The 26,449-nt window shown below is 37.0% G+C and overlaps 1 protein-coding gene across 7 annotated transcripts in view; it reads left to right on the plus strand.

Annotated features, from left to right (window-relative positions):
* The window catches only part of DLG2 (discs large MAGUK scaffold protein 2), a 2,071,189-nt gene that overhangs the window by 1,233,105 nt on the left and 811,635 nt on the right, over window positions 1-26,449 (plus strand). For 5 of the 7 annotated variants that reach the window (XM_059930673.1, XM_059930674.1, XM_059930675.1 and 2 more), the window contains exon 1: window positions 19,660-19,968. The exons of the other annotated variants lie outside the window; for them this stretch is intronic. In XM_059930673.1, coding sequence (XP_059786656.1) covers window positions 19,660-19,968 — 309 coding nt within the window. Of the gene's footprint in view, window positions 1-19,659; window positions 19,969-26,449 lie in introns of those variants that run through there. 7 annotated transcript variants of the gene reach the window in all.

Genomic DNA, 26,449 nt, shown 5'->3' on the forward strand with positions numbered 1-26,449 from the left:
GCATATTGTGGTACTTCAGTAGACATATGCATCCTGTGAGTTGTCCTTTTGACTTTCTATTTTCATATTTCTAAGTATGCTGGTAAAGTTTCTTCCCTTCCTGCTTGGTCTATTGATATTTGTCTTCCATCCATGAGGCGCTCCTATGTGGGTTTTGTACCAGATGCTGACTAAATTGCCAGCTCTTAGTGAAAACCATGGTCACTGTGCTGTAATAATATTTTACGAAGTGCTGTTTCTTTCTTAATATTTATGTGATGGAGAGAAAATCCCTTCGTTTCTGAGGTCTTATGTGTGCTGTGGTTTCTGTCAAGTAAGTTCTTTCATGAGTCAGTGAACTGGGGAACTTACCCATAAGCCTCAGAGGCTATTTGTAAGGCTAAAACAATACAAGGAATATGGGTTTCAAGACCACTACCAGAGATGAGAGACCTAGTCAGAGATACCAGATCATCCAGTCACTTACACCAAATTTTTCTTAGTCTATAAAATCTACTGAAAAGATATTTGTTGATGTGAAACAAATATCAACAATATATTAAACATAAAAGCAGATTAAAAACAGCAAGCATAGTATGATCCTACTTTTGGAGCAAAAATTTATATCCAAAAAAGAATGTGAGGATAGTACCAAAATATTAAAAACTTATCTCTAAGAAAGGGACTGTGGGTAATTTTTCTTTTTGCTCATCTGAATTTTCCCATTTTTCCACAGTGAATGCAATAGTTACAATAACAGTAGTAAGGATAGCCAACTTTTATTGAGTTCTCATGATAGTGAGCTCACCATGGGCTCTGTCTGCTCTGAGGTCAGACCACATGGGTTTGGATCCTGGGTTCCCCTTTTATTAGGTGTGTTAAGAAATAGGCTAGGCTAGGTGTCTCACGTGTATTGTCTCACAACATCTTTCTGGGTTAGATACTGCTATAAAGCCCAATTTTATACGTAAGAAAACTAAGGCTTATGGAGTTTAATACACTTGCCCATGTTCACATAAAATGTGAACATATGAAAGCAACAGAATAAAGGTGAAAGAAAATTATCCTAATAAAGATTGTCAGACTCAATCATGTTAATTACAGTGAAATCTCACAAATGGATTTTTATCAAGATCACAAAAAATTTAATATGTGTGTGGGTATGTGTGTGTGTGTAGAGAGGTAGTGAGAGAGTGGTGGGGGGGATGTGCTTTTGGAAATGAGAGGTACGAGGATAAGGACAGGAATATTCAGTTGGTATATACTCAGTTACATCTCCACTCAGCAAATTTATCTAGTCTGTCTTCTCCTCCACCCCTCTTGCTACAGTCATCCATGCTCTGCATCTCTCCAACCCAGAAGAGCTGCACAGCCATAGGCTTGCTCCAGGGTGGAAAGACTGGCTATCTTCCCAGACTTGGCTCCTGGTGAGCCATGCTGGTCATTTAATATGGTTGCTGACTCAGGGCTTAGCACTAGAGATGATAACCCACCAGAGGGAGGGGGGGTGATGAGAGCCAAGAAAATGGGTCAAAAATCAGAAGCCAGGAGATGAAGTCGATCCACGTGACTATCCTGGGCCTCAATGGTCTTGATAAGATCAAACTGTCTGTGAACATAAGGGAGCAAACTTTATGAGTCGCTCATCACTCCATTGGTAGTTAGTCTTTTCTAGCATGACAAGCATGGCGTTAGGTGAGGGTTGAAAATGGTTAGAAGGAACTGAATTGAATCAAGTACAAAAGACACTGGACTTGCAGTAGGAGATTGGGGAACAGGGAGAGATGGGGCTAAAGAAGTCAAATAGTTCTTCACCAAGAGGCTATAACAGCTATCCTCTGATTGCAGTAGCATTTAATCAGGGAAATCACCTTCTTTGATTTTCTTTTTTTTTTTTTTTTTTTTTTTTTGATTTTCTTTTTTTAATGTCTCCCAATCATCGTGGTGTGCAATGTTGAATGACCAGACAGGCAAACTCAGGATGTGCTTAGGGAACTAGCAAAGCATGGGCATTAAAAACTGAGAAAAGTCCCTATTGGTAAATGCACCCCAAATTTTTCAATCAGAAAAATCTGGAAAGAAGCTATTTTAATTGCAGCATAAATATGAGTAACATTAATTAAAAGAGTTAAAATTTATTTTTAATTATATTAATGAGTCTGGTCATCTTTCCAGGGCCCAGAGTTATTAAACGTCTGAATCAAGCCCTGTCATCGCAGTGGGCTTCTTCATACTCATCTGTATCATTATCACCATCACCACAAAGAACCCTAAAATTTAAGCTCTTGCAATGTATCAGATAGTCAGAGCCCTCAGCGCATTACAAGCTTTACCTCATTTAATCCTCACAACAATCCTAAAAGGTAAGCATCACCTTCACATCACAGATGACAGGACCGAGGCTGAGAGAGAGGTTAAGTGACTTGTCTGAGGTCCCACAGCTGATAGATGGTGGAGCTGAGATTCAAACCCATTTTTCTCTCCTCCGGGAGCTTTTAAGTATTCTGTGAGTCAAAGGTACATTATTAGCAATGTAAGGAATTGGAAATGACATACAAACTCCAGGTTTAAAGAGTTTGAAATGGTTGGAAAACCTAAATTTTCAGCATATCTATTTTGCTCTCAAAGGAGTGTCTCAGCTTGGATGTTTGGTCCAGAATTCGTCAGATCTGTCAGTAGTGCCACCCTCTTACTGAGCAGATATTTCAGTAATTCCCACCTGGGCATGTCCTTATTATCATAATAAGAGAAGTCTTAGTTTTTTGGCTTTTTTTGTTTTTTGGTTCTTTTTTAGTGTATCCAAACAGCACCGTGTTGCCACCAATGCAGTGGCCAACAGTGGTATCAACTTCTTTGTACTGTTTTTGAACCCATGTGAAAATTGTTGTCCACCTTTTCCTACCTCCCTTTCTTCCTCCTTCCCCTTCCTTCCTCTCTTCCTCCATTCCTTCCTCCTTCCTTCCTTTCTTCTTTCTTGCTTGCTTTTTTGCTTTATTCTTTTTTCTTTCTTTCTTTCTTTTTTTGTAGTAAAGGACTTTACTTAAAATATAAGGTCATGACTTGGTTCTGGCTAGCATCAGTTTTAAGTAATAAGGAAACATTTTAGGGGCTGTGAATTTTAGCTATTTGCATTTTGGAATGCATTTTTTTTTCATGTGGAGCTGTGTTCATTTCAGATTGTAAATTAACTTAACGCGTCCTGATTTGATTTGCCAAGCTGACCGAGAGTGCAACAGATTTTACTCTCATCTCCACCATCTTTCTTGGTTGAGACGTTATTTCCTCAGGAAAGCTGCCCCTAAGGCCTCTCTTGCATACTCTCATAGTCTCTGAACTTCTCCTTTATCACCATTATCAAAGTTGTAGTTAAACAATCATGTATCTAGTTATTTATTCAAGGTCTCCCCCCTTAGTATGAAATCAACATGAGGGCAGGGACAATATCTACCTTATCCCCTGCTGTAAACTAAATGTCAAGCACAGTGTTGGATTATAGTAGTTATGCAATTAATATTTATTGAGTGAATGAACAAAATTCTCCATCCCTAATTATTTCTTGTATTTGATGTTTAATCTTGTGGACAAATAGGTTTCAGCTATGTCAATAGTTTGCTGCCTTTGAGAACTGAAAAGGTCAACAGGCAATGGTGTCTTGAAAGTGAACAGAGACTGAGAAAACTATGTCATGTGTCCCTTCTCTCTGGTAAATTAACACCTCTGTATCTGCTAGTGAGTGAGAATAGCAATTAAGTTGTGTGGAAGAAGTAGCAGAATGCACAGAAACATTCCCCGCAGACTTCTATAATGTGTATGGTCACTAATGCAGGTCAGACCTCAGAAGTCCTAGGGTTTATCTCTGGAAAAAATATGAGCATTGTTTACATAAAAGCCAAACATTTCAGGATTTCGACAGCAAAAGCTTTCCTCTATCCTGACTTTTGGTGAGATTCCAGGAGACTGAAACATAAGATTAACATTATCTTAAGGAAGGAGATTTTGAGAATAATTTCCAATTTAAATATTGATTTTGTGAAGGTCCCAGAGCGTGTTGCTCTGGGAAACTGTGTTTAACAAATATTTCAGTATCGTGGGAGATGCCAGCCTGCAGGGCATGTGGAAGCATCCCATGCGAAAGTGTGATAGCAGATACCTCTGGGCATCACCTCTTTCTTCGCCCCGGCCCCCATCCTCACCTCCAACATACTCACACTCACACAACTCAGCTTATTTTCTCTGAACCCTACCATTCTTCTTAAGAGTGTCATTGTATTTGTGACAGTGACATCCTCAGGTACTTGTAAGCTTTAAATTATTTGTCTAAGACCTTATATGCTTAGACTAAGGTAATTCCCAGTGTGTGTGATTATTATGGGGATTAGAGATCTAAAGGCTCACAGAACTGACTTTCAGAGAACTGAAATGTAAAATTAAGTATTATGGATTTTAACGTTAAGATAACGGTGGTATCATTACTATCATCCTTTTTTGTTTAGAGACAGATTTATTTTATTGTGAATGCTGTTCGCATGTGGCTTTCTTCATTCTCAAAGAGCTTGGCTTTAAGAAAAAAGTGTAAATAGCCTTTTACTTTCCTGTAACTGAATTGTACACATTAACTGCCAAAGTTACTAGGAAACAGAAGTGATTGCTTTAGATTACCTTTGAAAGGGGGCCAGCTCCTTTCTGGTCCAGTGGAAGGATATCGCAAAGATCAGCAATGTCACAAAGAAGAAACTGTCAACTGAATGCCAAGTCAGTCATGGACCAAACCCAAGTGTTGACACGGCCCTAGATCATAAAAGAACATATTTTAATCTGAGCCTAATTTAAAACAAAAGCAGTTGCATTTTTCACTAGTTGGGGAACCATTTGGAATGCAGATGCTTAACAGCACAGTTTAATTTCCAGAGACCCTTTGGGCAATTTTCAGAAGACCTTTTCTTGGACCAAGGCAACAGAGGAGTATCAGTCCTTCCCATTTATCCTTGTAGAATTCTTTGTAAAGAAACAGGGGCTTTGATGTGAATAGCCAAAAGACAGTGGATAGGAAAAGTCATGGGGATATCTGAAAAGTGGGCAAGGATGCAAATGGCACATGTAAATGATGTTCAAGTGTGCAAAACCCCTACTTAGCCACTCACCTGGATACTACTGGGTCTCATCAAGAGCCTGCACTGAAACTTTATAATCGAGACTTCCTGTTGGATCCTCCAACCTGGAACGATTTACTTTACTGCTTTTAATTCATTTTCTTTTCTACCTTGAATGAGATTGATTTCTATCCTGAATAGTCTTGTGCTTTCTGGAGCTAGAAGGGGGCCTTCCCACCATGGCACAGTAACCATATCAGTGGAGAGGAGATGACCATTCATATCAAGGTCCTACTTAGGTTGACTAGTAATTTGGTCCAGGTGGAATGAGGTGATCTTTCTGATGTGCTGCCTGCCTAGTTGAAAAAGGCCACCTAGCAGATTGGACACAGGCAATAAGTTCCCTATTGCCCTCCAGACAGATTACACATTACCTACTTAAAGGAGGGCAAGCAATATTGTTGTCTTCAATGGGGAATTGTAAAAATATGGAAGGAGAAATATCAGATAATTGGTTTTATATTTTTCTTTAGAAACAGATGATTATTTAGGAAATTGAAAAGAAAGTGATATACAATCTTTGCTGCACAAATTACACCAAAAGAACATATTCTAAGAATGAAATCAGTGACCTTTCTGCAGAAAAGAAAATATTTTATCGTTAACTGCATGGTAATAAATTTGTACCGGATGAATCCTCCCACATGTATTTTCAGTGTTGGTGCCTGGGCTCCAAGTGGGGTGTCTTAAGCCCAACCCACAGATACTTTGCGTATCGTGTTTCCTTTGTTGGCTCATGAGTGAGATCTAGAATAAAGATTTGCTCAAAAGGTCTCACAGTGGGCACTTTGGCACCAAGTGTACAATACTACATTTCATTTAGCCCAGCAGGCCTAAATGAATACTCACTGTCAGGTGTCAAAGAACTCCACCCCAAAGAAGCTGATCACTCATTTCTGCTTGGACTTCTCACCAACATGGGTTTTATATAATCAGAGTTTGCATTGTTTTCCCAAAGCCCCCCACAGCTTGACTCAGAGTTTAACCTTTAAAGTACTTATATTAGCCAAAGTAAGGTAGAAGACTCATATCACTTTTATTCACCTTTTTTGTTTGTTTTTGGAGAAAAGCAACATGGTGGAACAGAAAGCATCAAGATTTGCAATCACACTAACTTGGGTTTGAATCATGACTTTACTATTTAATAGCTGTATGACCTTGAGCAATTACTTATCTTCTCTAAACCTCAATTTTTTCATCTATTAAAGGGAATAATATTTGCCTCTCAGGGCTGTTGAAAGAATTAGCTCTAGTTCTGTATATTTCTTGGCACATTCAGAGCAGATGATCAATAAATGGTAGCTGCAGCTGCTATGATTAAAGCTGTTCTACAGCCAGAAAGACAGGGGGTTTACATAAACTCAAGCCTCTTTCTCATGGCTGCAAGAAACCGCAGACGCTCCTGGACTTGTATGAGAAAATGTAATTAAGACAAAAACTTTATTTTCATTTCAGCCATTCTTCAGATCTCTCAAAATCCTGATGAATCCTTTCCTTAGGATTATAAATAGGAACCGAAAAGGCAGACGCACATTTTATGCTAACACCAAACTTAAAACCTTAAATTCTAGGTTCACGAAATGTTCCTTATCTTTTACCCAATTTTTGATGCCAAAGGGAGTGACAAGATGCTATGTGTATACCCCTAAAAAGCAAGTGTTGTGTGGGAAAAGAGGATGGAATAGTGGACAGATTTTGGACTGAACACTGAGTTTTGAATTGTGGTTCCAACAATATCACTTAACAGCTGTCTGACCCTTGACACACTATTTCACAGCAATGAGCTTCTGTTTTTCTCCTGCCCTGCCTACCATATGGAGCTATTTTGAAAATTAAGAGAAATAAAGGATATAATGGTACTTCTGGAAACCGAAGTCCAACAGAAAAATGAGATGCTATTTTGCATAATTTTTTAATTCACAGGCTCCAGTGTTGTGTGAATCTTGATTTTATTCCTGGTTCCATTCTTTACTAATACTGTGACCATGGGAACATTATAGAATCTGTCTAAGCCGATTTCTGTATTTAAATTGGCATCTCAGTGTTTACCATATACAATTGTTAGGGTCAAATGAAATACTTATGCTTGGGACACATGGTAAGTACTCAATAAATGGTAGATATGTTGTTGTTATTGATGATGTTATTTAGCACCTGGCCCAAGGGCAGAATGCCCTGGCCAAAAATAGGAGCTGGAAAGAAGTTTAGGACCAATACGGGATTCTGACATTCAGTTGAAATCAGTTGACTTTTTTTGAGTGTCTCTATATAGGCACTGCAGAATTTTTAAATGTCAGTATCTGCTACTTATTACAATTGGAGTAGGGAGGGGGGCAAGGATAATGATGAGGAGGAGGAGGAGGATAGATGAAGCTTGTTGTATATTATCATGTGCCAGGCACTGTACTAAGTACTTTACAGAAATTAATCCATATTATTCTCACATCAATCCTATGAGATAGGAACTATTGATATTATCAATCTTATTCTTTAGATGAGGAAACTGGGACACAGAGAGGTTAAGTAACTTGCTCAAGTCCTAAGCTAATGATGATCAGAGTTGGGACGTTTACTCAGAAGTCTGATTCTAGAACTCATGCTTTGTCTACTATGAATGAGAGAAAAGAAGTACATAAATGTTGTACAAAACTTTATCACATTATGTAAAAATATAGAAAAAATGTTCAAAATCAGGAGGAAGTTCCAGCAGACTTCAGATATTTATGCAGCAATGAAAATGTGCTCAGCTGTGACTTCAGAGGCCATGCTTCTAGCCACTATATCATACGATCTCCCTATTTGGCAAAATCTTATTGAAAGAGTGAAATTGAGAAAATAAGCCAAAAAATTCACCATGCCATACCCTTTAATCATCTTGCTATGTGTTAAAAATAATAATAAACCTACATGTTTACAATAATAATATATTAAATCTGTATTTCTATAGTCAATTGGGAGGCATTATGATTAAACCTAGAGTTGTCGACAGGTCATCACTCGCCAGCTCTGCTTGTCTTTCAGCAACCACTAAATATGGACGCATAGACACTTTAGTCCCCCCCCTTAATTTCACAAATGGGGTCATTAAAACTTAACAAGTTTCAATAAATTGCCCAAGGTGAGATAGCTAGTTAGTGGCAGAGCTGGAACTAGAGCACATTTCCTAAACCCAAGTCCCATATTTTCCAAGGTTAATTCAACAAATATTTACTGAGCAATAATAATTATATTGTGAGGCAATGACAAGGAGGGTGTGAGTTTACAAATAAAAGATGGCCCTTGCTCTTGAGAAGCTTATAATCTAGTAGGAAAGGCAAACATGCCCACATATAATTATAAAACTCACCATAATGGAATGACTTCAATAGCAGGGAAGATCCCACATGCTGTCACTGTATGTCTCCCTTTCATCACTCAGCACATTTGTTTATTCAAGGAGTTCTGCCCTGCTAAATTGTTAGCTATAGTTCGCTAATTTATCCCTAGCATAGTTCCTGGTACAGCATAGGAACTCAATAAATATTTATTGAACAAAGTGAAAAGGCACAAGAGCAAAATAATGTGGAATCACAGAGGAGGGAATGATTAATTAAATGTGAATTTGAAATGTACAGGCCAAAGCAAAGCCAATTAGGTAAAACTTTACTGAAATGTCAAGTCTCTAAGGAGAGGAGATCATTGAGCTGGAAGAGGGCCTGTCATTTCTATTAATCCATACCCCTGCCTTTAGGCCAATCCACAGATAAATTACCTCTGACAAGTCAGAATCTGGTTTATTTTTAACTGAGAAGTTGTTTTTTTTAACCTTTTGATAAATTTAGAAAATATTTATTACAAATCATTCATCAGAAAAATAAGAGCATGCAAAACTTAGACCAGAGAAAGGCTGATTCCAGTTTATGGTTCTTTCTCAAATCCTGAGTGTCACAGTCCCCAAACTCCAGGTAGATTGCTTCAGGGGGATCTCAGTGGTACGTGTCAGACTGTCCCACAGTCAGAGGAAGGTCCATTTTATATTTGTTCCAGTTTGATTCTGTGCACAGCATCATTCAACCTGACTCTTGTGTTTTATCTTTTCTGAGATTTATTTCCTCAGTTTGTGACTGTTTCCTCCCTCCTTTGCTTTCTTCTTTTTGCCCTTCCTTCCTTCCTGTCTTCCTTTCTTCCTCACTTCCTTCCTCCCTTCCTTCTTCCTCCCCTTCCTCTCTCTCTCTTTTTTTCAGTCATGAGTCAATACCATAATATTAGTTTTGCACATTTTATTTTTCATACATTTCCTCTCTCATGAAACTCAGCACAGGGGATGGCACATGCCTGTGCCCTGCCTAGGAACCCCACACTACTTTGCCTGCTCCTAGAAACCAGGAAAGAGTCAGTAGAGCATCTAGCATTGGAAGAATGAGACCAGCACTTGGAAATAACACACTCAGAATGTTACACATGTTAGACTCCCAAGAGTCTGATCAAAAGCCAAGAGTTCCCCCCACCCATTTAAATCAATATACTTTATTTAAATTGACTTTCAAGTTTATTAAGGCTTGGACAAGAGCACATTGTTGTCTTATATGCAATAAGCTCAGTGATAAGTGCTGTAGTTACTGTATTAAGAACTAAAGAAGGTAAAGACAAGAGTATAAAAAATAACTATGAGTACAAAACTATGTTAATAGATACACACTACAAAAAGATGTAATTTGTGACATTGATGACAAAGTGTGGGAGAGAAGTAAAAATGTAGAGTATTTATATACACTTGAAGTTAAATTGTTATCAGCTTATCAGGTTAAAATAGATTGTTATAACTGTAAGATATTTCATGTAAGCTACGTGATAACCACAGAGAAAATACCTATAGAAGATACACAAAAGAAAATGAGAAAATCAAATCATGTCACTACAAAAAGAAAAAAAAGTCAATGAAACACAAAGGAAGATAGCAGGAGTAGAACAGAGGTACAAGAAAGCTACAAGACAGACAGAAAACAATTAACAAAATGACAATAGTTAGTCCTTCCCTATCAATAATTACTTTAAATGTAAATGGGTTAAACTTCACAGTCCAAAGACATAGAGTGGCTGAAAAAAAAAAAAAAATAAGATTAAACTATGCACTGTCTATAAGAGAGGCACTTTAGACTTAAGGATACATATGGGCTGAAAGTAAAAGGATGGAAAAAGATATTCCAGGCAAATGGTAACCAAAAGCAAGCAGGGGTAACCATACTTATATCAGACAAAGTAGACTAAGTCAGGAACTGTCAAGAGAGACATTATATAATCATAAAAGGGTCAATTCACCAAGAATATATAACAGTTATAAATATATATGCAACATCAGAGCATCCAAATACAAATCTTCCTTGACTTACAGTGGAATTAAAATATATTGAAAATGTCATCAGCCAAAAATGCATTTAATATACCTGACCTACCAAACATCATGGCTTAGCCTAGCCTACCTTAAACATGCTGAGAACATTTACATTACCCTACAGTTGGACAAAATCATCTAACACAAAGCCTATTTTATAACAAAGTGTTGAATATCTCATGTGATTTATTGAATACTGTACTGAACGTGAAAAACAGAATGGTTGTATGGGTACAGAATGTTTGTAAGTGTATTAGTTATTTACCCTTGTGATCACGCAACTGACTGGGAGCTGTGGATTGCTCCTGTTGCCGAGTATCATACTGCATATCACTAGCCTGTGAAAAGATCAAAAATCAAAATTTGAAGTACAGTTCCTACTAATGTGTATCGCTTTCACATCATAGTAAAGTAGAAAAATTATAAATTGAACCATTGCAAGTCAGAGATAGTCTGTATATGAAGCAAACATTGACAGAACTGAAGGGAGAAATGAACAGCAACACAATACTAGAGGATTTCAAAACCCCACTTTCAACAACAGATAGAACACCCAGACGGAAGATCAATAAGGAAACAGAGGAGTCAAACAATACAACAGTTCAAAAGAACCTAACAAACATATACAGAGCATTCCACCCGATAGCAGCAGGATACACATTCTTCTCAAGTGTTCAAGGAACATTCTACAGGATAGATCACATGTTAGGTTACAAAATAAGGCTTAGCAGTTTTAAGAAGATGGAAATCATACCAAGTATATTTCCAACCACATGGAATGAAACTAAAAGTCAGTGACAGAAGGAAAACTAGAAAATTCACAGATATTTGGAACTTAAACAACACATTCTTGAACAATCAGTGGGTCAAAGAACAAAGCAAATGAGAAATTTAAAAATATCTTGAGAAACAAAAACAAAACACAACATACCAAAACTTGTGGAATGAGGCAAATGCGGTACTAAGAGGGTAGTTTATAGTGATAAATGACTATATTTAAATAAGAGAAAAGGTCTGAAATAAACAACCTAACTTTACACCTCAAGGAACTAGAAAAAGAAGAACAAACTAAATCCAAAGTTAGCAGAAGGAAGAAAATGGTTCAGATTAGGACAGAAGTAAATGAAGTAGAGAATAGAGAAACAAAAGAAAAAACCAACAAAATTAAGAGCTATTTTTAAAAAGATAAACAAAATTGACAAACCTTTAGCTACATTAACTAAGGAAAAAAGAAAAGACTCAAATGAATAAAATAAAGAATGAAAGAGGAGAGTTACATTTGATGCCACAGAAATTAAAAGGATTGGGACTACTATGAACAATTATATACCAACAAGTTGGATAACTTAGAAGAAATGGGTAAATTCTTAGAAACATACAACCTACAAAGACTGTATCATGAAGAAATAAAAAATCTGAACAGACCTATAAATAGTAAGGAGATTAAATCAATAATCAAAAACCTTCCAAAATGAAAAAGCTCAGGACCAGATGGCTTCACTGGTGAAATCTACCAAACATTTAACAGGAAAAAATGTCAATCCTTCTCAAACTCTTCCAAAAAATTGAAAATTCAGAAATATTTCTCATGAGCCCACATTAATATGATACCAAAGCCAGAAAAAGACACAACAAAAAAACTTCAGGCCAATATTCCTAATGAATGAATGCAAAATCCTTCACAAAATAGCAAACTGAATTCAACAACACATTAAAAAGGTCACACACCATGACCAAGTGTGATTTATACTTGGGATGCAAAGATGGTTCAACATATGAAAAACAATCAATGTGATCACATTAGCAGAACAAAGGATAAACATCAGTGATCATCTCAACAGATGCAGAGACACACTGACAAATCTCAACATTCTTTCATGATAAAAATACTCAATAAACTAGGAATAGAGGGAAATGACTTTAACCTAATAAAGGGCATAGATGAAAGGCCTATAGCTAACATCATACTCAATGGTGAAAAACTGAAAGCTTTTCTCTAGGATCAGGACCAAGATAAAGATGCCCGCTGTCACCATTTCTATTCAGTGTTGTATCGCAAGTTCTCACCAGAGCAATTAGGCAAGGAGAACAAATAAACGTCTTACAGATCAGAAAGGGAGAAGTAAAATTATCTCTGTTCACAGAAAGCATGATTTCCTGTTTAAAAAGCCCTACAGATTCCACACATACATGCACACACAAAAATACTGTTAGAACTAATAAATGAATTCAGCAAAGTTGCAGTATGCAAAATCAATATACAAAAATTAGTTGTCTTTCTACATACTAACAATGAACAATTTCAATAGAAAATTAAGAAAACAAACTTGTTTACAATAACAACAAAAAGAATAAAATAGGAATAAACTTAACCAAGGGAGTGAAAGACCTGTACACTGTAAACTACAAAACATTGATGAAAGACATGAAAAAAAGACACAAATGTTCAAAGATTGGAAGACAACATTTTAAAATATACTACTCAAAGCAATCTACAGATTCAGTGTGATCCCTGCAAATGTCTCAATGGCATTCTTTCAGAAATAGAAAAAAAAAAAAAAATCCTAAAATTCTTGTGGAAACACAAAAGACTTTGGATAGACAAAACAATTTTGAGAAAGGAAGACGAAGCTCACATCTGTTAGTATGACCAATATCAAAAGCAATGACAACAACAACAACAAAACCTAGAAAATGTATTAGTGAGAATGTGGAGAAAATTGGAACCCTGTGCACTGTTGGTGGTAAGTGGGAATGTAAAATGGCTCAGCTGCTGAGGAAAACAGTATGGAGGTTCCTCAAAAAATTAAAAATAAAAGTACCATATGATCCAGGAACCCTACTTCTGGGTATTTATCCAGATGAATTGAAATTGGGATCTTAAAGAGATATTTGCACTCCTGTGTTCACTGAGGCATTATTCACATTAGCCAAGAGGTGGAAGCAGCCTAATTCTCCACTGACGGATTAACAGATAAAGAAAATGTGGTATATACGTACAGTGGAATATTATTCAGCCATAGAAAGAGGAAATCCAGTCATGTGCTATAATATGGATGAACCTTGAGGACATTATATGAAATGAAATAAGCCAGTCACAGAAAGACAAATACTTCATGATTCCATTTATACTATATGAGGTATGCAAAAGTAGTGAAATTCATAAAAGCAGGAAGTAGAGTGGTGGTTGGAAGGGGCTGGGAGGAGGGAAATGAAGAGTCACTGTGCAATGGGAATAGAATTTTAGTCATGCAAGATGGAACAGTTCTAGAGATCTGCTATGCAACATTGTGCTTTATAGTTAACAATATTGTACTGTACACTCAAACCTTCGTTTGGAGGGTAGATCTAATATTATGTATTTTTTAACCACAATTTTTTAAAAGGAACTAAAGGGGATGACTATTATGGATAATAATGCTGTTTAATTTTTTAACTTTCTAACTTGGTGGAGAGGAAGAGGAGATGTCATCGTGCCTTTCTGCTCCCTAATACATACTTGTAATATACTGTGAAATCAGTACACCTTTTGGACTATATCATTTTAAGAGGAACGTGACTTTGGTGGCTGGAGTTTGGGATTCTCTCCCTGCTTTACCACTGACTGGCTTCTGACTCGGGGAACCACTCCCCGTTTTGTACCATCTAGCTATAAAGGGAGAACAGCCTGAAAACACTTGAGAGAAAAACACAGCTGTCAGGAAGAGCAGCTTTTATGAATGAAGATCTGGCTAAAATAAACGGAAGCCATTTCTATGTTTTAGTATTATAAGACCACTAGCAAATTTCTTCAAAAAGATAAATTTGTACACTTACACCACTCAGCCACTGAAATGTTTTACATAATGAATGACCTTAAGAACACATTGCTATTTTGTGTTTAAATTCAAAATGCTTATTTGTTCATTTTACACTAAGATGTAGAACATAGACCCAGATACCTATGTTGGAATAACCACTGAAGAACAATTTTATCTTCTTTCTTGCTTAATTTATTTTAATAAACACTAAACGCCTTTTGTGCTTGGTTCAGAGGATGCAAATGCAAAAAAAGAGCCGTCTCCCTTCCCTAATGGCTGTTACTTACATTCTGTTTGAGGAGAATGGCACAAAACAAGTAATAGTGTAATTCTTGTTTTAATTGCAGTTGTCGTAAGTATCATAATAGAGGAGCACAGGTGCTAAATGAATGTTTAATGGGGGGATGACTTAATCTGTTCTGGAAGGGGGTGGGGCAGTGTCCAGGGAATGCTCTCTTAAAAAGTGACATTTGAGTTGAGCTCTGGAATGCAAGGAGGACTCCAGAATTTCTGAATAGAAGAGGTTTTGAGATGGCAATCTGGTAGGAAGTAAGCTCTGGTAGACTTGTTTTGGAGCTGTATTTCATAATAAGCCCACTCTTTTTAGATTGTATTGTGTGTTTCCTTGAGATAACTTTTGGGAGGTTGTATCTTGATGCACCCTACAGAAGGGTGAGTAGGAATGAATTATGTGGAGGTGTGAAGAGGGGAAGAGAACACGGTAGTTGGAGGGTTAAACAAGGGAGTGAGGGATGGGTGAGACTGGGGAAAGCAGTAGAGGCTGGGTCACACAGGGCAGGATTAAGGACCGTGCAAGCCACTTTAAAGATTGTATTCTCTGTGGGGATAAAGATTCCCAGAAAACGAGACTTTATTGACAGTTATCAAGCAGGGTAGAACCTAATCAGATTCTCACCTTGGAAGAAGTCACTCTGGCCACTACATGAGCATGAATTGGAGTAAAGGTGGTGCCAGAGGCCAGTTACGAAGCTGTTTCACAAGTTTTACGGAGAAGTGAATGGTAGCTTAGACTAGGATGGTCATCATGGTGATTGAGAGGAATAGACAAAAGTAGAAGACACTTACACAGACAAATACTGTAGAGTATAACTGAATATGCCAGGTGGATCTGGAAAGAGTCACAGGAGACGTGACGTTACTTTAATCCGGAAGGCTGAGAACAACTTTCTTGTAATACTGTGGTTCATCATTTAGGTTAAATTGTTAAAATATGTAAATTATAAATGATTATTACCATTTATCAATATTCCTTTCAGATTCTCTAAGAAATGTCATATAACCTGTACTCTTATTTCTCTAATAGTGTTACAGAGTTGGTTAGAATAGAATAAATATGCATTTCCTGAAAACCATTTGACAATTTGGCCTTTTCAATTCAGATTAATCCCCTCCCCACCAGCATCCACCCAAATCCAAGTATATTAGTGAGAATTTGGGACCTTTAAAATTTTTTTTCTACTCCCTATTAAATCCTCTGTCCAAGTTAAATCTCTGTAGCAATAAGGATGTGTCCTTGCACACTGTTAATTCATGCTTACTTTTGCCTCATACGATTTATGATTAAACTGGTATAAGTATTTTGGAAATAATTTTAGAACCTAAATTACCTTAAATATTCTGGGTTCTCTCTTATTTTAGAAGGTAATTGTGCTTAGTTCTGGAGATTGCCTAGGCTGAAGGTTTTAGATGTAGAAGAATATTAATTTGTTAGCATTTGTAACATCTCTAGTCTTGGCGGTCACAGGAATTCATTGTACATACTTTTCAAATCAAGAGAAATTGTGTCTAATACTTTATACCATTTTTTGATTATCTAACACATTACTTGTGGCTGCTAAAGGGCTTTTCTGCTACCCAGCCATCCTTTAGCAAGCACTTAGCTCTTCTTTTGTAATTAATATTTTCATTTCTCATATGCATAGAGCGCCTGAAGGAAATTTTATCTGGAAAAGAATCTGCATAGTGTTTTAGTGCAGTACAATTTATTTAGCAATTCATCTTTTCTATTTATTTTTTATTAAACAAATCAAGCCAGGATTTTAGTTTTAAGCCCTTGCTTTAAAATGGGATTATATGAAATCGTGTGTGTGAAACTTTTGAAAATGGTAAAGCACTATAGAATTTAAAGAAACTTTCATTCAGTAAAAACAAATTTTAAATAAAATAAAATAAACAAAAACCTTCTAGTGGTTGTTCTGTGGAGGCACTACCAGGTCAAAGAGAGGTCAGTAAGATGTATCTCATCTAGACATTGCTCTGTGCACCATATGCCCATGTTAAATCACAATGATAAGTAAGATGTGGACTTGTGCACCAGTAATTCTCGTTTTGCCAGACTTTCATGTCATCCTATGGTCATTACAATTGACCAATTACAGTTGATCAAATTGAATTATCTTTAATTAGTAGGTCTGTTTCATAGTACAGTGGGCTAGCAGGACATATTTATCTGTTTTAAGTGGTCTGTCCACAGACTTGGAAAGCCAAACGTCATTTTTGAAAAGAAAAAAATAACTGGGGGGGAGGGGGAGAGAGGAGGCTAGAATTATTTTATACGTATTAAAGGGAAAGTACAATTTCAATAGTTTTGAAGTACGTTTAACGAAAGTTTGCTGTGGTCTTTAAGATCTTCGGAGGAAAGTCACATTAGTTAGGCAATATGTAATATTTATTTTTCTATATAGAAATGACATGCAAAGGTTATTAAAACAGCAATTCTCTTGTCTTTGTGATGGGAAGAAATAGCTGATTCCAAAGAACTCATTCATAACAGATTTAGGTCCCTATGAAGATTTATAATATCTTTGAGTAGTGCCCAGCCAGGAAATTTTCTGTCTTGCTGCAAGCTGCACACACCATTACAAAATTATAACAAATTCACATTGACTCCTGCACAGATTGATTCTCATACTTGAGAGGCAAATGGATGAGAACCGGGCATGTATTCCCTGAAGATTCAATGGGCCTCTGAACAATGAAATCTGCCTGAAAAACTGGAGAAGCATCTATGGTTAGATAAGATTGGATAGAGCCAAACTTATCACTTCCTTACATTCTCATTTGGAGGGTGATGGATTGCCATCTCACATCAAGTCCTACTGTACAGCCATGCATCATGGTGACACCAGATAAATATGAAGTTCTCTAGGGCTTTATTTGACCCAGAAGGTCATTCAGCCATTATCCCTTGATTCAGCATAAAAAAATGAGGAGCGGGGGAGGGAGGGAGGAAGGAAGAGGAAGAAGAAGAGAAAAAGAAAGCGAGATAATTTTCTGCTCCTTTTCTCACTGCGTATCACATGATGATCTCTTTGCCTCAATTTTATGTTTGTAGGTATTGATAGTGATTCCTTGTTCCTCTTTCAGAAAGAAATACCATTAATGCCATTGTTATATCTACCCAACAGTTCAAGTCTTCACGTTTTTGTGGCAAATTTCCTTAATATCTCAAAATCAACACTAAAGCCAACCTTAAAAAATAGTTTGTTTCTGGAGCACTGCTGAATCAAATATTATTTTCAAAAAGTGTTAGTCAACTCCGTCATTCTTCTACTCTTTCCTTCTATTAGACATCCACCCAAGCATCTATTCATCCAGCCAAAAATGTATTTATCATAAGCCTGCTATGATGTGCTGGGCAGGCAGTGGGCTAGGAGCTTGGGAAAAAATAGTCAATAACAGACCCAGGCCTGCCCTTTGAACTGACACATATGGGTCATTATTATTTAGCAAAGGTGTTTTGAATGCTTACTGTGCCAGGCAAGGTACTTATATCAACCCCTTGCACAGAATTTGGGAAAGGTCTCTTTCATGCAGATACACGAAAAGAGAAAATCCTGCTCCTCCCTTTCAGGACTTTTATATATAACAGTGATTTATCCAGGGAGTCCTAGTGTTGAAATGTAGAATATGTTGTAATCATGGCTTTTGAAACAAGAACCTTGTCAACTCAGATAGAAATGAGGTCTACACTGCCCCAGCACCTGGTTAGTCCACTGGGAAAGTGGGTCTGATGGCACCTGATGGTCTATAAATAGAATAACTATATCATGGGATTATATCACACTTGTTTGGTGCTGCATAGATGGCAGTTTGCTTCCCAATCAAACCAAAATTATTTCCTTAGGGATATGTGATAGGGATAGGCATTTTGGCAATAGATATGGAAAGTTTCAAACAGAATAAAAATTCTAAGTGCTGTAGTAATTAGCCTTTCCCTTTCCTGAAAACACTATGCATGTCTTCTGCAAACATACTAAAATTTAAAATTTAAAACAATCATGTCCTCTTTGGAAGGCAATTGCTTTAAATTGGATAGATTTCACTCGTTTTTTAGTGAAAGAATTTGAAAATTCTGTCTTTGGAAACCAAAATACTGGATGGCAGAATTAGATGTCTTTCACTTTAAAATGCAGACTCTCTCTGTGGTGAATGTATTTGTTGTGGTAAAGTATTTGAAAGGAAATCCTCAGAATAATTTGGGGTAAGGAAAAACACTGTGTTAGAATAAGCCAACCCATCAGTTTGGAACTTTGGAAATTGCTTTATTTTTGAATCAGAAAGAATTAATAATTGTTCATAGCATAAATAATATATGTCTGGACTATAATATATAATCATGTTCTAAAACAAACTTCCAAATTTTAAAGCACTCTGGTATAAAGCTGTGATCTAAGTGATTTTTCTGAATGAATCAATGTTCTTTAGAGTTAATACTGATGCTCTTATTTAGTTACCTCATGATTTGGTCTGTGTCTTGGCAAACCTCTCTCTAAATAAGTGATTCCTGTAAATGTTGGAAATTCTTTCACAGGTTAACTTCCCCATCATTTTGCATTGCTTACGCTATATTGTTTCAGCCTAGATATATTCTTTCTGGAAAGAAGGGTCCTGCTAGTCTGATAAGAAGCTCTCTTTCCTGAGGTCTGTATTTTGCGTGGGGATCAGCTAGAGAGGGAAAAGCCAGAATGCCAAATTGCGAAGAGTGTGCTTTACTGTGGGGCTCCATCCAAAAAGGGTTTGTAACAGTGTACAGTCTTGTAGCCCAGCTGTGTGGAGCATTGATTGCTTCTGCCTAGAGCAGGGATACTGTCAAGTTGCTCTGTGAGTTGAGTCATCTATTGACAAAGAGCTACCAGCCCGCAGATAATGCTGTGCGGAGCTGCTCCCACGATGCACTGCTATAGCAGCTGTCAAAGATACTGAGGGAACCACGAGAGAGGAAAAAAAAAAAAAAAAAAAAAAAAAGACTTTTACAACTGCCTGGAAGAAAGGGGTGTGAGGGAGGAGACATTCCTGTGCAGAGCTGACCAAAGGCAAGAGTAGGCATCAGTGCAGTATGAATGCATACCTCACCAAGCAACACAGCTGCAGCTGGGGGTCCGATGGGATGGACGCCGGCAGGAACGCACCCACACTGATCAGGGATGCCCACTGCGCTTGTGGCTGGCAGAGGAGTCCTCAGGGGCTCGGGTACAGTTCTCAGACTATGCCCTCCTCGGGACCTGGGGGCCCAGCTTCAAACAGGACCAAGCTGGTCACCTTGTGGGACAGTGTGCGGAAAAGCTCCCACAAGACGAGCACCAAGGGCAAAGGGACTTGTGGGGAGCATTGTGCCTGCCCACATGGCTGGTTCAGCCCAGCACAGGTGAGCCTTTTCCTTGTGACTTTCCCGTGAGTATTGGAAGAAACTGAGAGCACGCTGGGGAAGGCTAGTATGGTTTGGAAACTTTGCTGAGTCCTCCTTGCTGACTGGGTACGCCTGTTTGGTAAATGGTAGGCCAGGAAATCCTGTAATTTTCACAGGTGTTTGTGGGCTCACACCTCTGTGTGGCCTGTGAAAGTCAAGGGATGCTGTGCTCAGTTTCTTTCAGTGACTTTTCCCCAAATTCAACTTCTCTAGTCCTCAGATGATTTTACTATTCTGTATCATAGACTTTAGCAGCACTTTTACTTCTAATCATTGTTAACTTTTTCTGTTCTGCCTAGCCTAGAGTTTTGTCTTGTTTTTAAGGAAGAAAGAGAAAATGAACTTTAATCAGATACTTTCCATCTCTTTAAAGATAAAAAAAAAACATTTATTTCTTCAGCTATGGAAAGCAGCAATTTAAAGTATCCTATTCTAATTTTACTCTTATAATGCTGTATACCTTTTCAGTGATGGAGAAGAAAATGTGTTTGCACTAAATAATTCATTTTATAAACAAAAGGAATACAATTGGAAGCAAGCTAGAGGGCAATTACACTCAGAATAAAATAATGAAACCTTTCATTTATTCATAGAAGCAATAAGGTTATTTATATTAAAAAGTATAACTCGTATTCCCCTGTAACATATTTCTGAAGCAGATGTGCAGAGTCCCTTAATTTGATTCCTAGCTTATTCTTGCCCCAAACTACTAGCATTGTACCAGAAACGAAATTGGCTCATTTTTTCCTGTCTCCATCCAGAAGAGGGAAAACAACTTCCTGTAAATGCTATAAAATATAAATAAAAGGCACCTGTAATCATTGTCATAAATATAGAACTCCGTTCATAAAAATTCACTAAAAAGAGAAGAATCTGTGTTTGCAGAAAAAAATCCTCTCTTGATTTTAATATGATTTTACCATAATTAAGAAGTGGGTATTGAACATGAGTAAAATGTTATGATCTGAGAGGTGTAGAGAACATTCCAATTTTACTATTAGTTTTTTTTTTTAAGTACTTGTAAGTATATATCACTAGATCTTAATGCTACATATACATAACCTTATATATGGCTTTTGAGGCATTAATATCATGCATTTCAGCATCTTGATTTAAATCAAGACTGTATTGTCATTTTAGAATTAAACTAGTTCACCTTGAAGTGGAGCCTGATGTTTGGAAACTCAGTTATTTTTTAAAGTTAACATGAATTCCAAACTGAAGAAACAGTCAACAATTATGAAGTCCCTATTCTTTAACAAACACATGTGTTTAAACGTCTTTAGCCTATATCTCTTTATTGATTATGTTAAATTCTCAAGGCTTACATAGGCAGAGAAGGCAAACGCATCTAGCTTATGGATTTTGCAGAGTAGAATATGCAAACATGCTTTATTTTTACAATTCTTTTTATCTAAGATGTAATAAACTTTTCATCATTGCTCAAACCAAAATCTCTAATACTATATTATAATAACTATGCTCAAAAAATCTTGGTACATTCTTCATCAACCAAGGGAAACTTTTCCCTTCCTTGCTTTTTAACAAAGTCAGCCTCCTACTTGCTTAAATTTATAGCCATTTAATGCTTTAAAGATTGAAATAGACTCTGCGCTGATAATTAAACATCCAGTGACATATGAGAAGGCAATGAAATGAGGCAGCCACTATCTCCCATTATTCTTTTGTATACACATTTCTCTACATTTTTCTCTGTTATTCACATGTACTTTATTACTTGCTAAGAACAGTTACTCCCCAAATAACGGAGAACCAATACCATATCTTTTAGGATCTTCAGTGTTGTGACACTCTTCTATCAACTGACTCTTCCACCCTTTTACCATCTTAGTCCCAAAAATGTGCTATACTAGATTGATCAATCTCTCTTCATTCCACTCCCGTGCCCTTTCAAATATATTATGTTGAATAATTTTTAATGTGTCTGTATATGCATATGTGCATATATATATATATTTAAATATCTCTATATTAATATAGAGATATATATTTAAATATCTCTATATTAATATAGAGATATATATTTAAATACCTCTATAATATCTAACTACTTGCATGTATTAACATATTTTCATGTGTATATAATTATACATATATATATATACATGCATATACATATACACATATAAAAATTAAAGTTCTATATTATTCTTTTCTCTCCTAGAAATTACTAGCTTGTTCTTATAATGTTTTTTCTCTCTGTAAAGTATGTTGCCTTTACTTCTGATAGGTACTCGAAAATGCTGTTCTATGTATATATATATATCTGTATTCATTTACATATACATCTATAAAATATGTCTAATATTTGAAATATACAGATATGTGTATATACTATATGCCCATGTAAACTATCACAGAAACAAGAGTGTGTGTGTATGAATATGTGTCCATTAAAACTAAGTCTGTTTTGAGAATTTTTGGATACCATTTTTATCCCTTAAATTAACTAAAGATATCCTGTGAAATATTGTAAAATAAAAGATAGAGGCTAATGATAGTAAACCTTAGACTCCTTGATAAAGCAGAAAGAAGGAAAGTGCGTGTTTTAGAGTTGCCTAGGGACCCATATGTGGTACAGAACGTGCCTGAGGGCTATTAAGTGTCTGGGAGCTGGGATCTTGCCTTTGGAGATAGTTGCTGTGTTACGTGGAAATCAGCAGTGTGATTTCCGGCTGCTATAATACAGGGCCACGGTAATGACTTGAGTTCCTCCCAAGGCTCTTTGCCAAACTCCTGTTATTTGGGGGTGCTCTGTACTAACAAGACTTTGTCGTTATGTTATTCCTCAGCAGGAATAAAAAACAGCTCCTGTCCCTTCTCAAATAAGTTTTCATTCCATTTGGATCTGTAGAATTAATATAACCATAATAATAGGTAAGAAAATGGAAAATTATAGTGTCCAGAAGTGAGTTCTAGAATGCACATCCAAGATAATAGTATCGGCCTTGGGGAAAAAAAAAAACCAAAAAAACGTGTCCATCGCTGCTTATGCGGCATTTCTGCCCAGTGCAGACTGGTCTGGGGAGGCAGCACAGAGCGAAGACTCGGAGACCAGGGTTCTATGCATTTGTTCTTCATTCATTCATTCATTCTTCATTTCTTTATTCAACTATCATTTCCTGAGTACCTACTATGTGCCACTCTGTCAGGCCCTGTGGATATAATAGGAAACAAAGTAGATACCACCTCTACCATTATGGAGCTTATGACCTACAATAGTGTACGATACTTAGCATATACATCATTATATACACAGAATAATAGCGTCATAAATCAAAATTTGGAAGTGAAACAAAGTTCCACGGAGTGCTGCAAATTCCATAGTAAATGTGTATTCAGGATACAAAGGGACCACAAAGGAGTAAGACAAAAATATCCTTTTTTTTTTTTTAAAGAAAAGATACTGTATCTCTTTATGCCTACATTTCCTGTTTTGTAAAATTAGGATAAAAATAGTACTTAACTCATAGGATTATGGTGAGGAATGATTGACATAATACATATAAAGCAGTTAGCACAGTGCTTACATATAGTAGAGACTCAATAAATATTTGTGGAATGGATGAATGAATGAATCATAAATCCACAATAAAAGTTGGCTTCTGTTAACCTATTCATTATAACTGTTTTTCTGGGAAGAGAAGGGAGGTGAATTAGTGAAGACTTTGTAGAGGTAGTGATACTTGGATGGAAGTGAATTGAATCTTGAAAAAATGTGTGTTTATCAAGTCGGCCAAGAGAGATAGGCTTTGGGGGCAAAAATAACAAAAACAGAAACACATGTAACACCCTGGTGTCTGTGTAGAGCTGCTCTTTGTTCTGTCTGCCCATGGAGAGATGGGCAGGGGATCGGTCACAGAAAGCCTGGTGGGCCTTGGTGAAGACTGCTGAGTCAGCAGCACTGAGCCACCGTAGGATTCGAGGGTTCTGCCACACTCTGTGTTAGGCTTCATGGTTAAGGAACCCTTCTAGGCCTCAGTTTCTCTGTTTCTAAGAAAACTGATTTTCCTAAATGAACCTCTGTATCCCTTCCAAAGCTAATATTCTGTGGCTCTGTCACCTGACATCCATTAATGAATGAGACACACTTTGGAAAGGATTTATGCTTTAGAGCCAGATAATCCAAAGTTTGAACTTACTAGCTCTGTGTGATCTCACTTGCTTAACCTCTTTAAGACTCATCTGCCCCTCTGTAAAACTTAGAATGATACAATCATGTTGCAGAAAAGTGTAATAAGAATTGAAAGTACTCTATCTAAAGAGCCAAGCATGGCACTTAGGACACAGGAATTGTTCAATTTAAAAAAATGGTATTTATGATGACTAGTGATATCCAAATTGTGTTTTTTAACCTGAAGAATGTATTATCCATCGAATTAATTATCAGTATTGTGGTCCTTCATTAGAGTTTCTAGTTTGTCCACTGAATTTTCTGATGCCTCGCTTAGAGTGATGAAGGTTAGGCCAGGCAACTGTTCAGAAACACTTGACACAGTACCACGTGATGGTGGGGTGTCATTTTCTCCTTCAGGGTTCTCAGAGGTTTACAATGGTGTACACTAAGAAAAAAAATCATGTAAAATAGACTTGTATTGATAAACTAGCATTTTCATAAGCTTGCATTCAGAGGTGGGTGATGTTAGATTTTCTCAGTACATACTGCTAGAAAAACTACATTTGAAGTATTTAGCCAAACTCTGTAAATCTTCCCTAACAGTCCCTCTACAGCTCCTCCAGAAATAGCAGTTTACAGGAACTTGAGTGCAGAGGATTTTTTAGTCCAAGAAGTAGTGTTGCCCTAGGCTGAAATCTCAGGCTCAGCGTTTGTCTGGTTAGAAAGATCTAACAGTTTGTTTTAACTCTGTGGCTGCTTCTACTGATTCCTTCCATAGAGGGTCCCTTACTAAGGAAGAATAAGACTTTTTAGTCTCTGGAAAACACCAGCAGCCTCCAGGCAAGGGAAACATAAGAGAATAAGAGGTATCACAGAAGGAATAAAAGCACTGAGCATGCCTTGGGCAGATCTGAAGCCAGTCGGTCAACACTCCTGGCACCCCTGCTTCTGGATGCTGACATCAGCAGAGCCTTCTTTCTAAGGCAGGGCAGGAGAGACAAAGTACAGAGGGTGGAAGAGAAAAGAGCAAAGGTGACAGTATTTATCGAATACTCTCAACACCCACAATGTGTAAAGCCCTGTGCTAGGGTCTTTACATTAATCATTACTTGGAATTCTTCCAACAACAGTAAAAGAGTGATTATATAATTCCCATTTTTCAGATATGGCAACTGAGGCTAAGAGTAACTTGCTCACGAGGGCACAACTGATAAAGGTAGAACTAGTTTCAAATAAAGTTCTATCGGACTCCTTAACCTTTCCACCACATCTTACAGAAAGGCCTGTTTGAGGTACACTGGAAGGGAGAATACCCTCAGAGACCTCTTTAATTCTTTAATTTAACAGGAAATTTCCTTAAGGAATTGGAGTGTTTTACATGGTTGGGAGGACTGACACCTCCTGGCAGAATCCCAGATTCCCCCATTCTACTTCATTTTCTGGTCTCAGGAACCCTGAGTTGGTTGAGCCCTTAAAGAGCCCTTTGCTCTGTGATCGAGATTAAGAACTACGCTGATCTGAAGCAGTGGAGTAGACTCCCACAGCACTGATACCAGAATAAGATACTTGCTCTTAGAAAGACCCCATCATCGGTGGTTATTTGCAAATTGGATTTAATCTTGCAACATTTATGGTAAGGAATCAGGAACCATGTATTTTAAACTTAATATAAGTGCAAAATAAAAGTACATGTAGAGTTTGTCTTTCGTAAGTCCAAGAGCATCATCTCACATTGCTGAATGAATGTGAATCTCATACACATTGTCTACCTACCTATGCATCTATTATGCCAAGAATCAAATACCTCCCTTTAATACCACCATCTCCATTGGCCATCTTCTTCGTTTTGGGGTTTTCTTTTTGACATTGTTTGATCTGTTACAAATGTAGCATCACCTGATTTTATTCTCCATTCTCTACTTTCATTCCTTTAATTTCCCAAAGGCATATATATATATATAGATAGATAGATAGATAGATATCTTATAATTATGTCAGAGCTGGATGGGAATTTAGAGGTCATCTAGTGTATTTTCCAAAGGAGAACCTGAAGCCTAGAAAAGTTAAAAAGACTTGCCCAAGGTCATTCAGTTTGTGGCAGAATTGGCCAGTGTCTTTGAACTCAGAATTCTTTTTACTGTTTCAGGCAGCTTTCCCTCTCTTAACCCTTATGTGCTCCTCTTCACGAAGCGTAATTACTGACAAGAAAATTGTTAAGCCTGCAATTTGTTGATAATGCAGTGTTGGGCGTTATACAAAAAATTACATAAACCTAATTTCTACATTCTTATAATTCAGACC

Source organism: Balaenoptera ricei, chromosome 8 (genome assembly GCF_028023285.1).
Source record: "Balaenoptera ricei isolate mBalRic1 chromosome 8, mBalRic1.hap2, whole genome shotgun sequence".
Classification (NCBI taxonomy): Eukaryota; Metazoa; Chordata; class Mammalia; order Artiodactyla; family Balaenopteridae; genus Balaenoptera; species Balaenoptera ricei.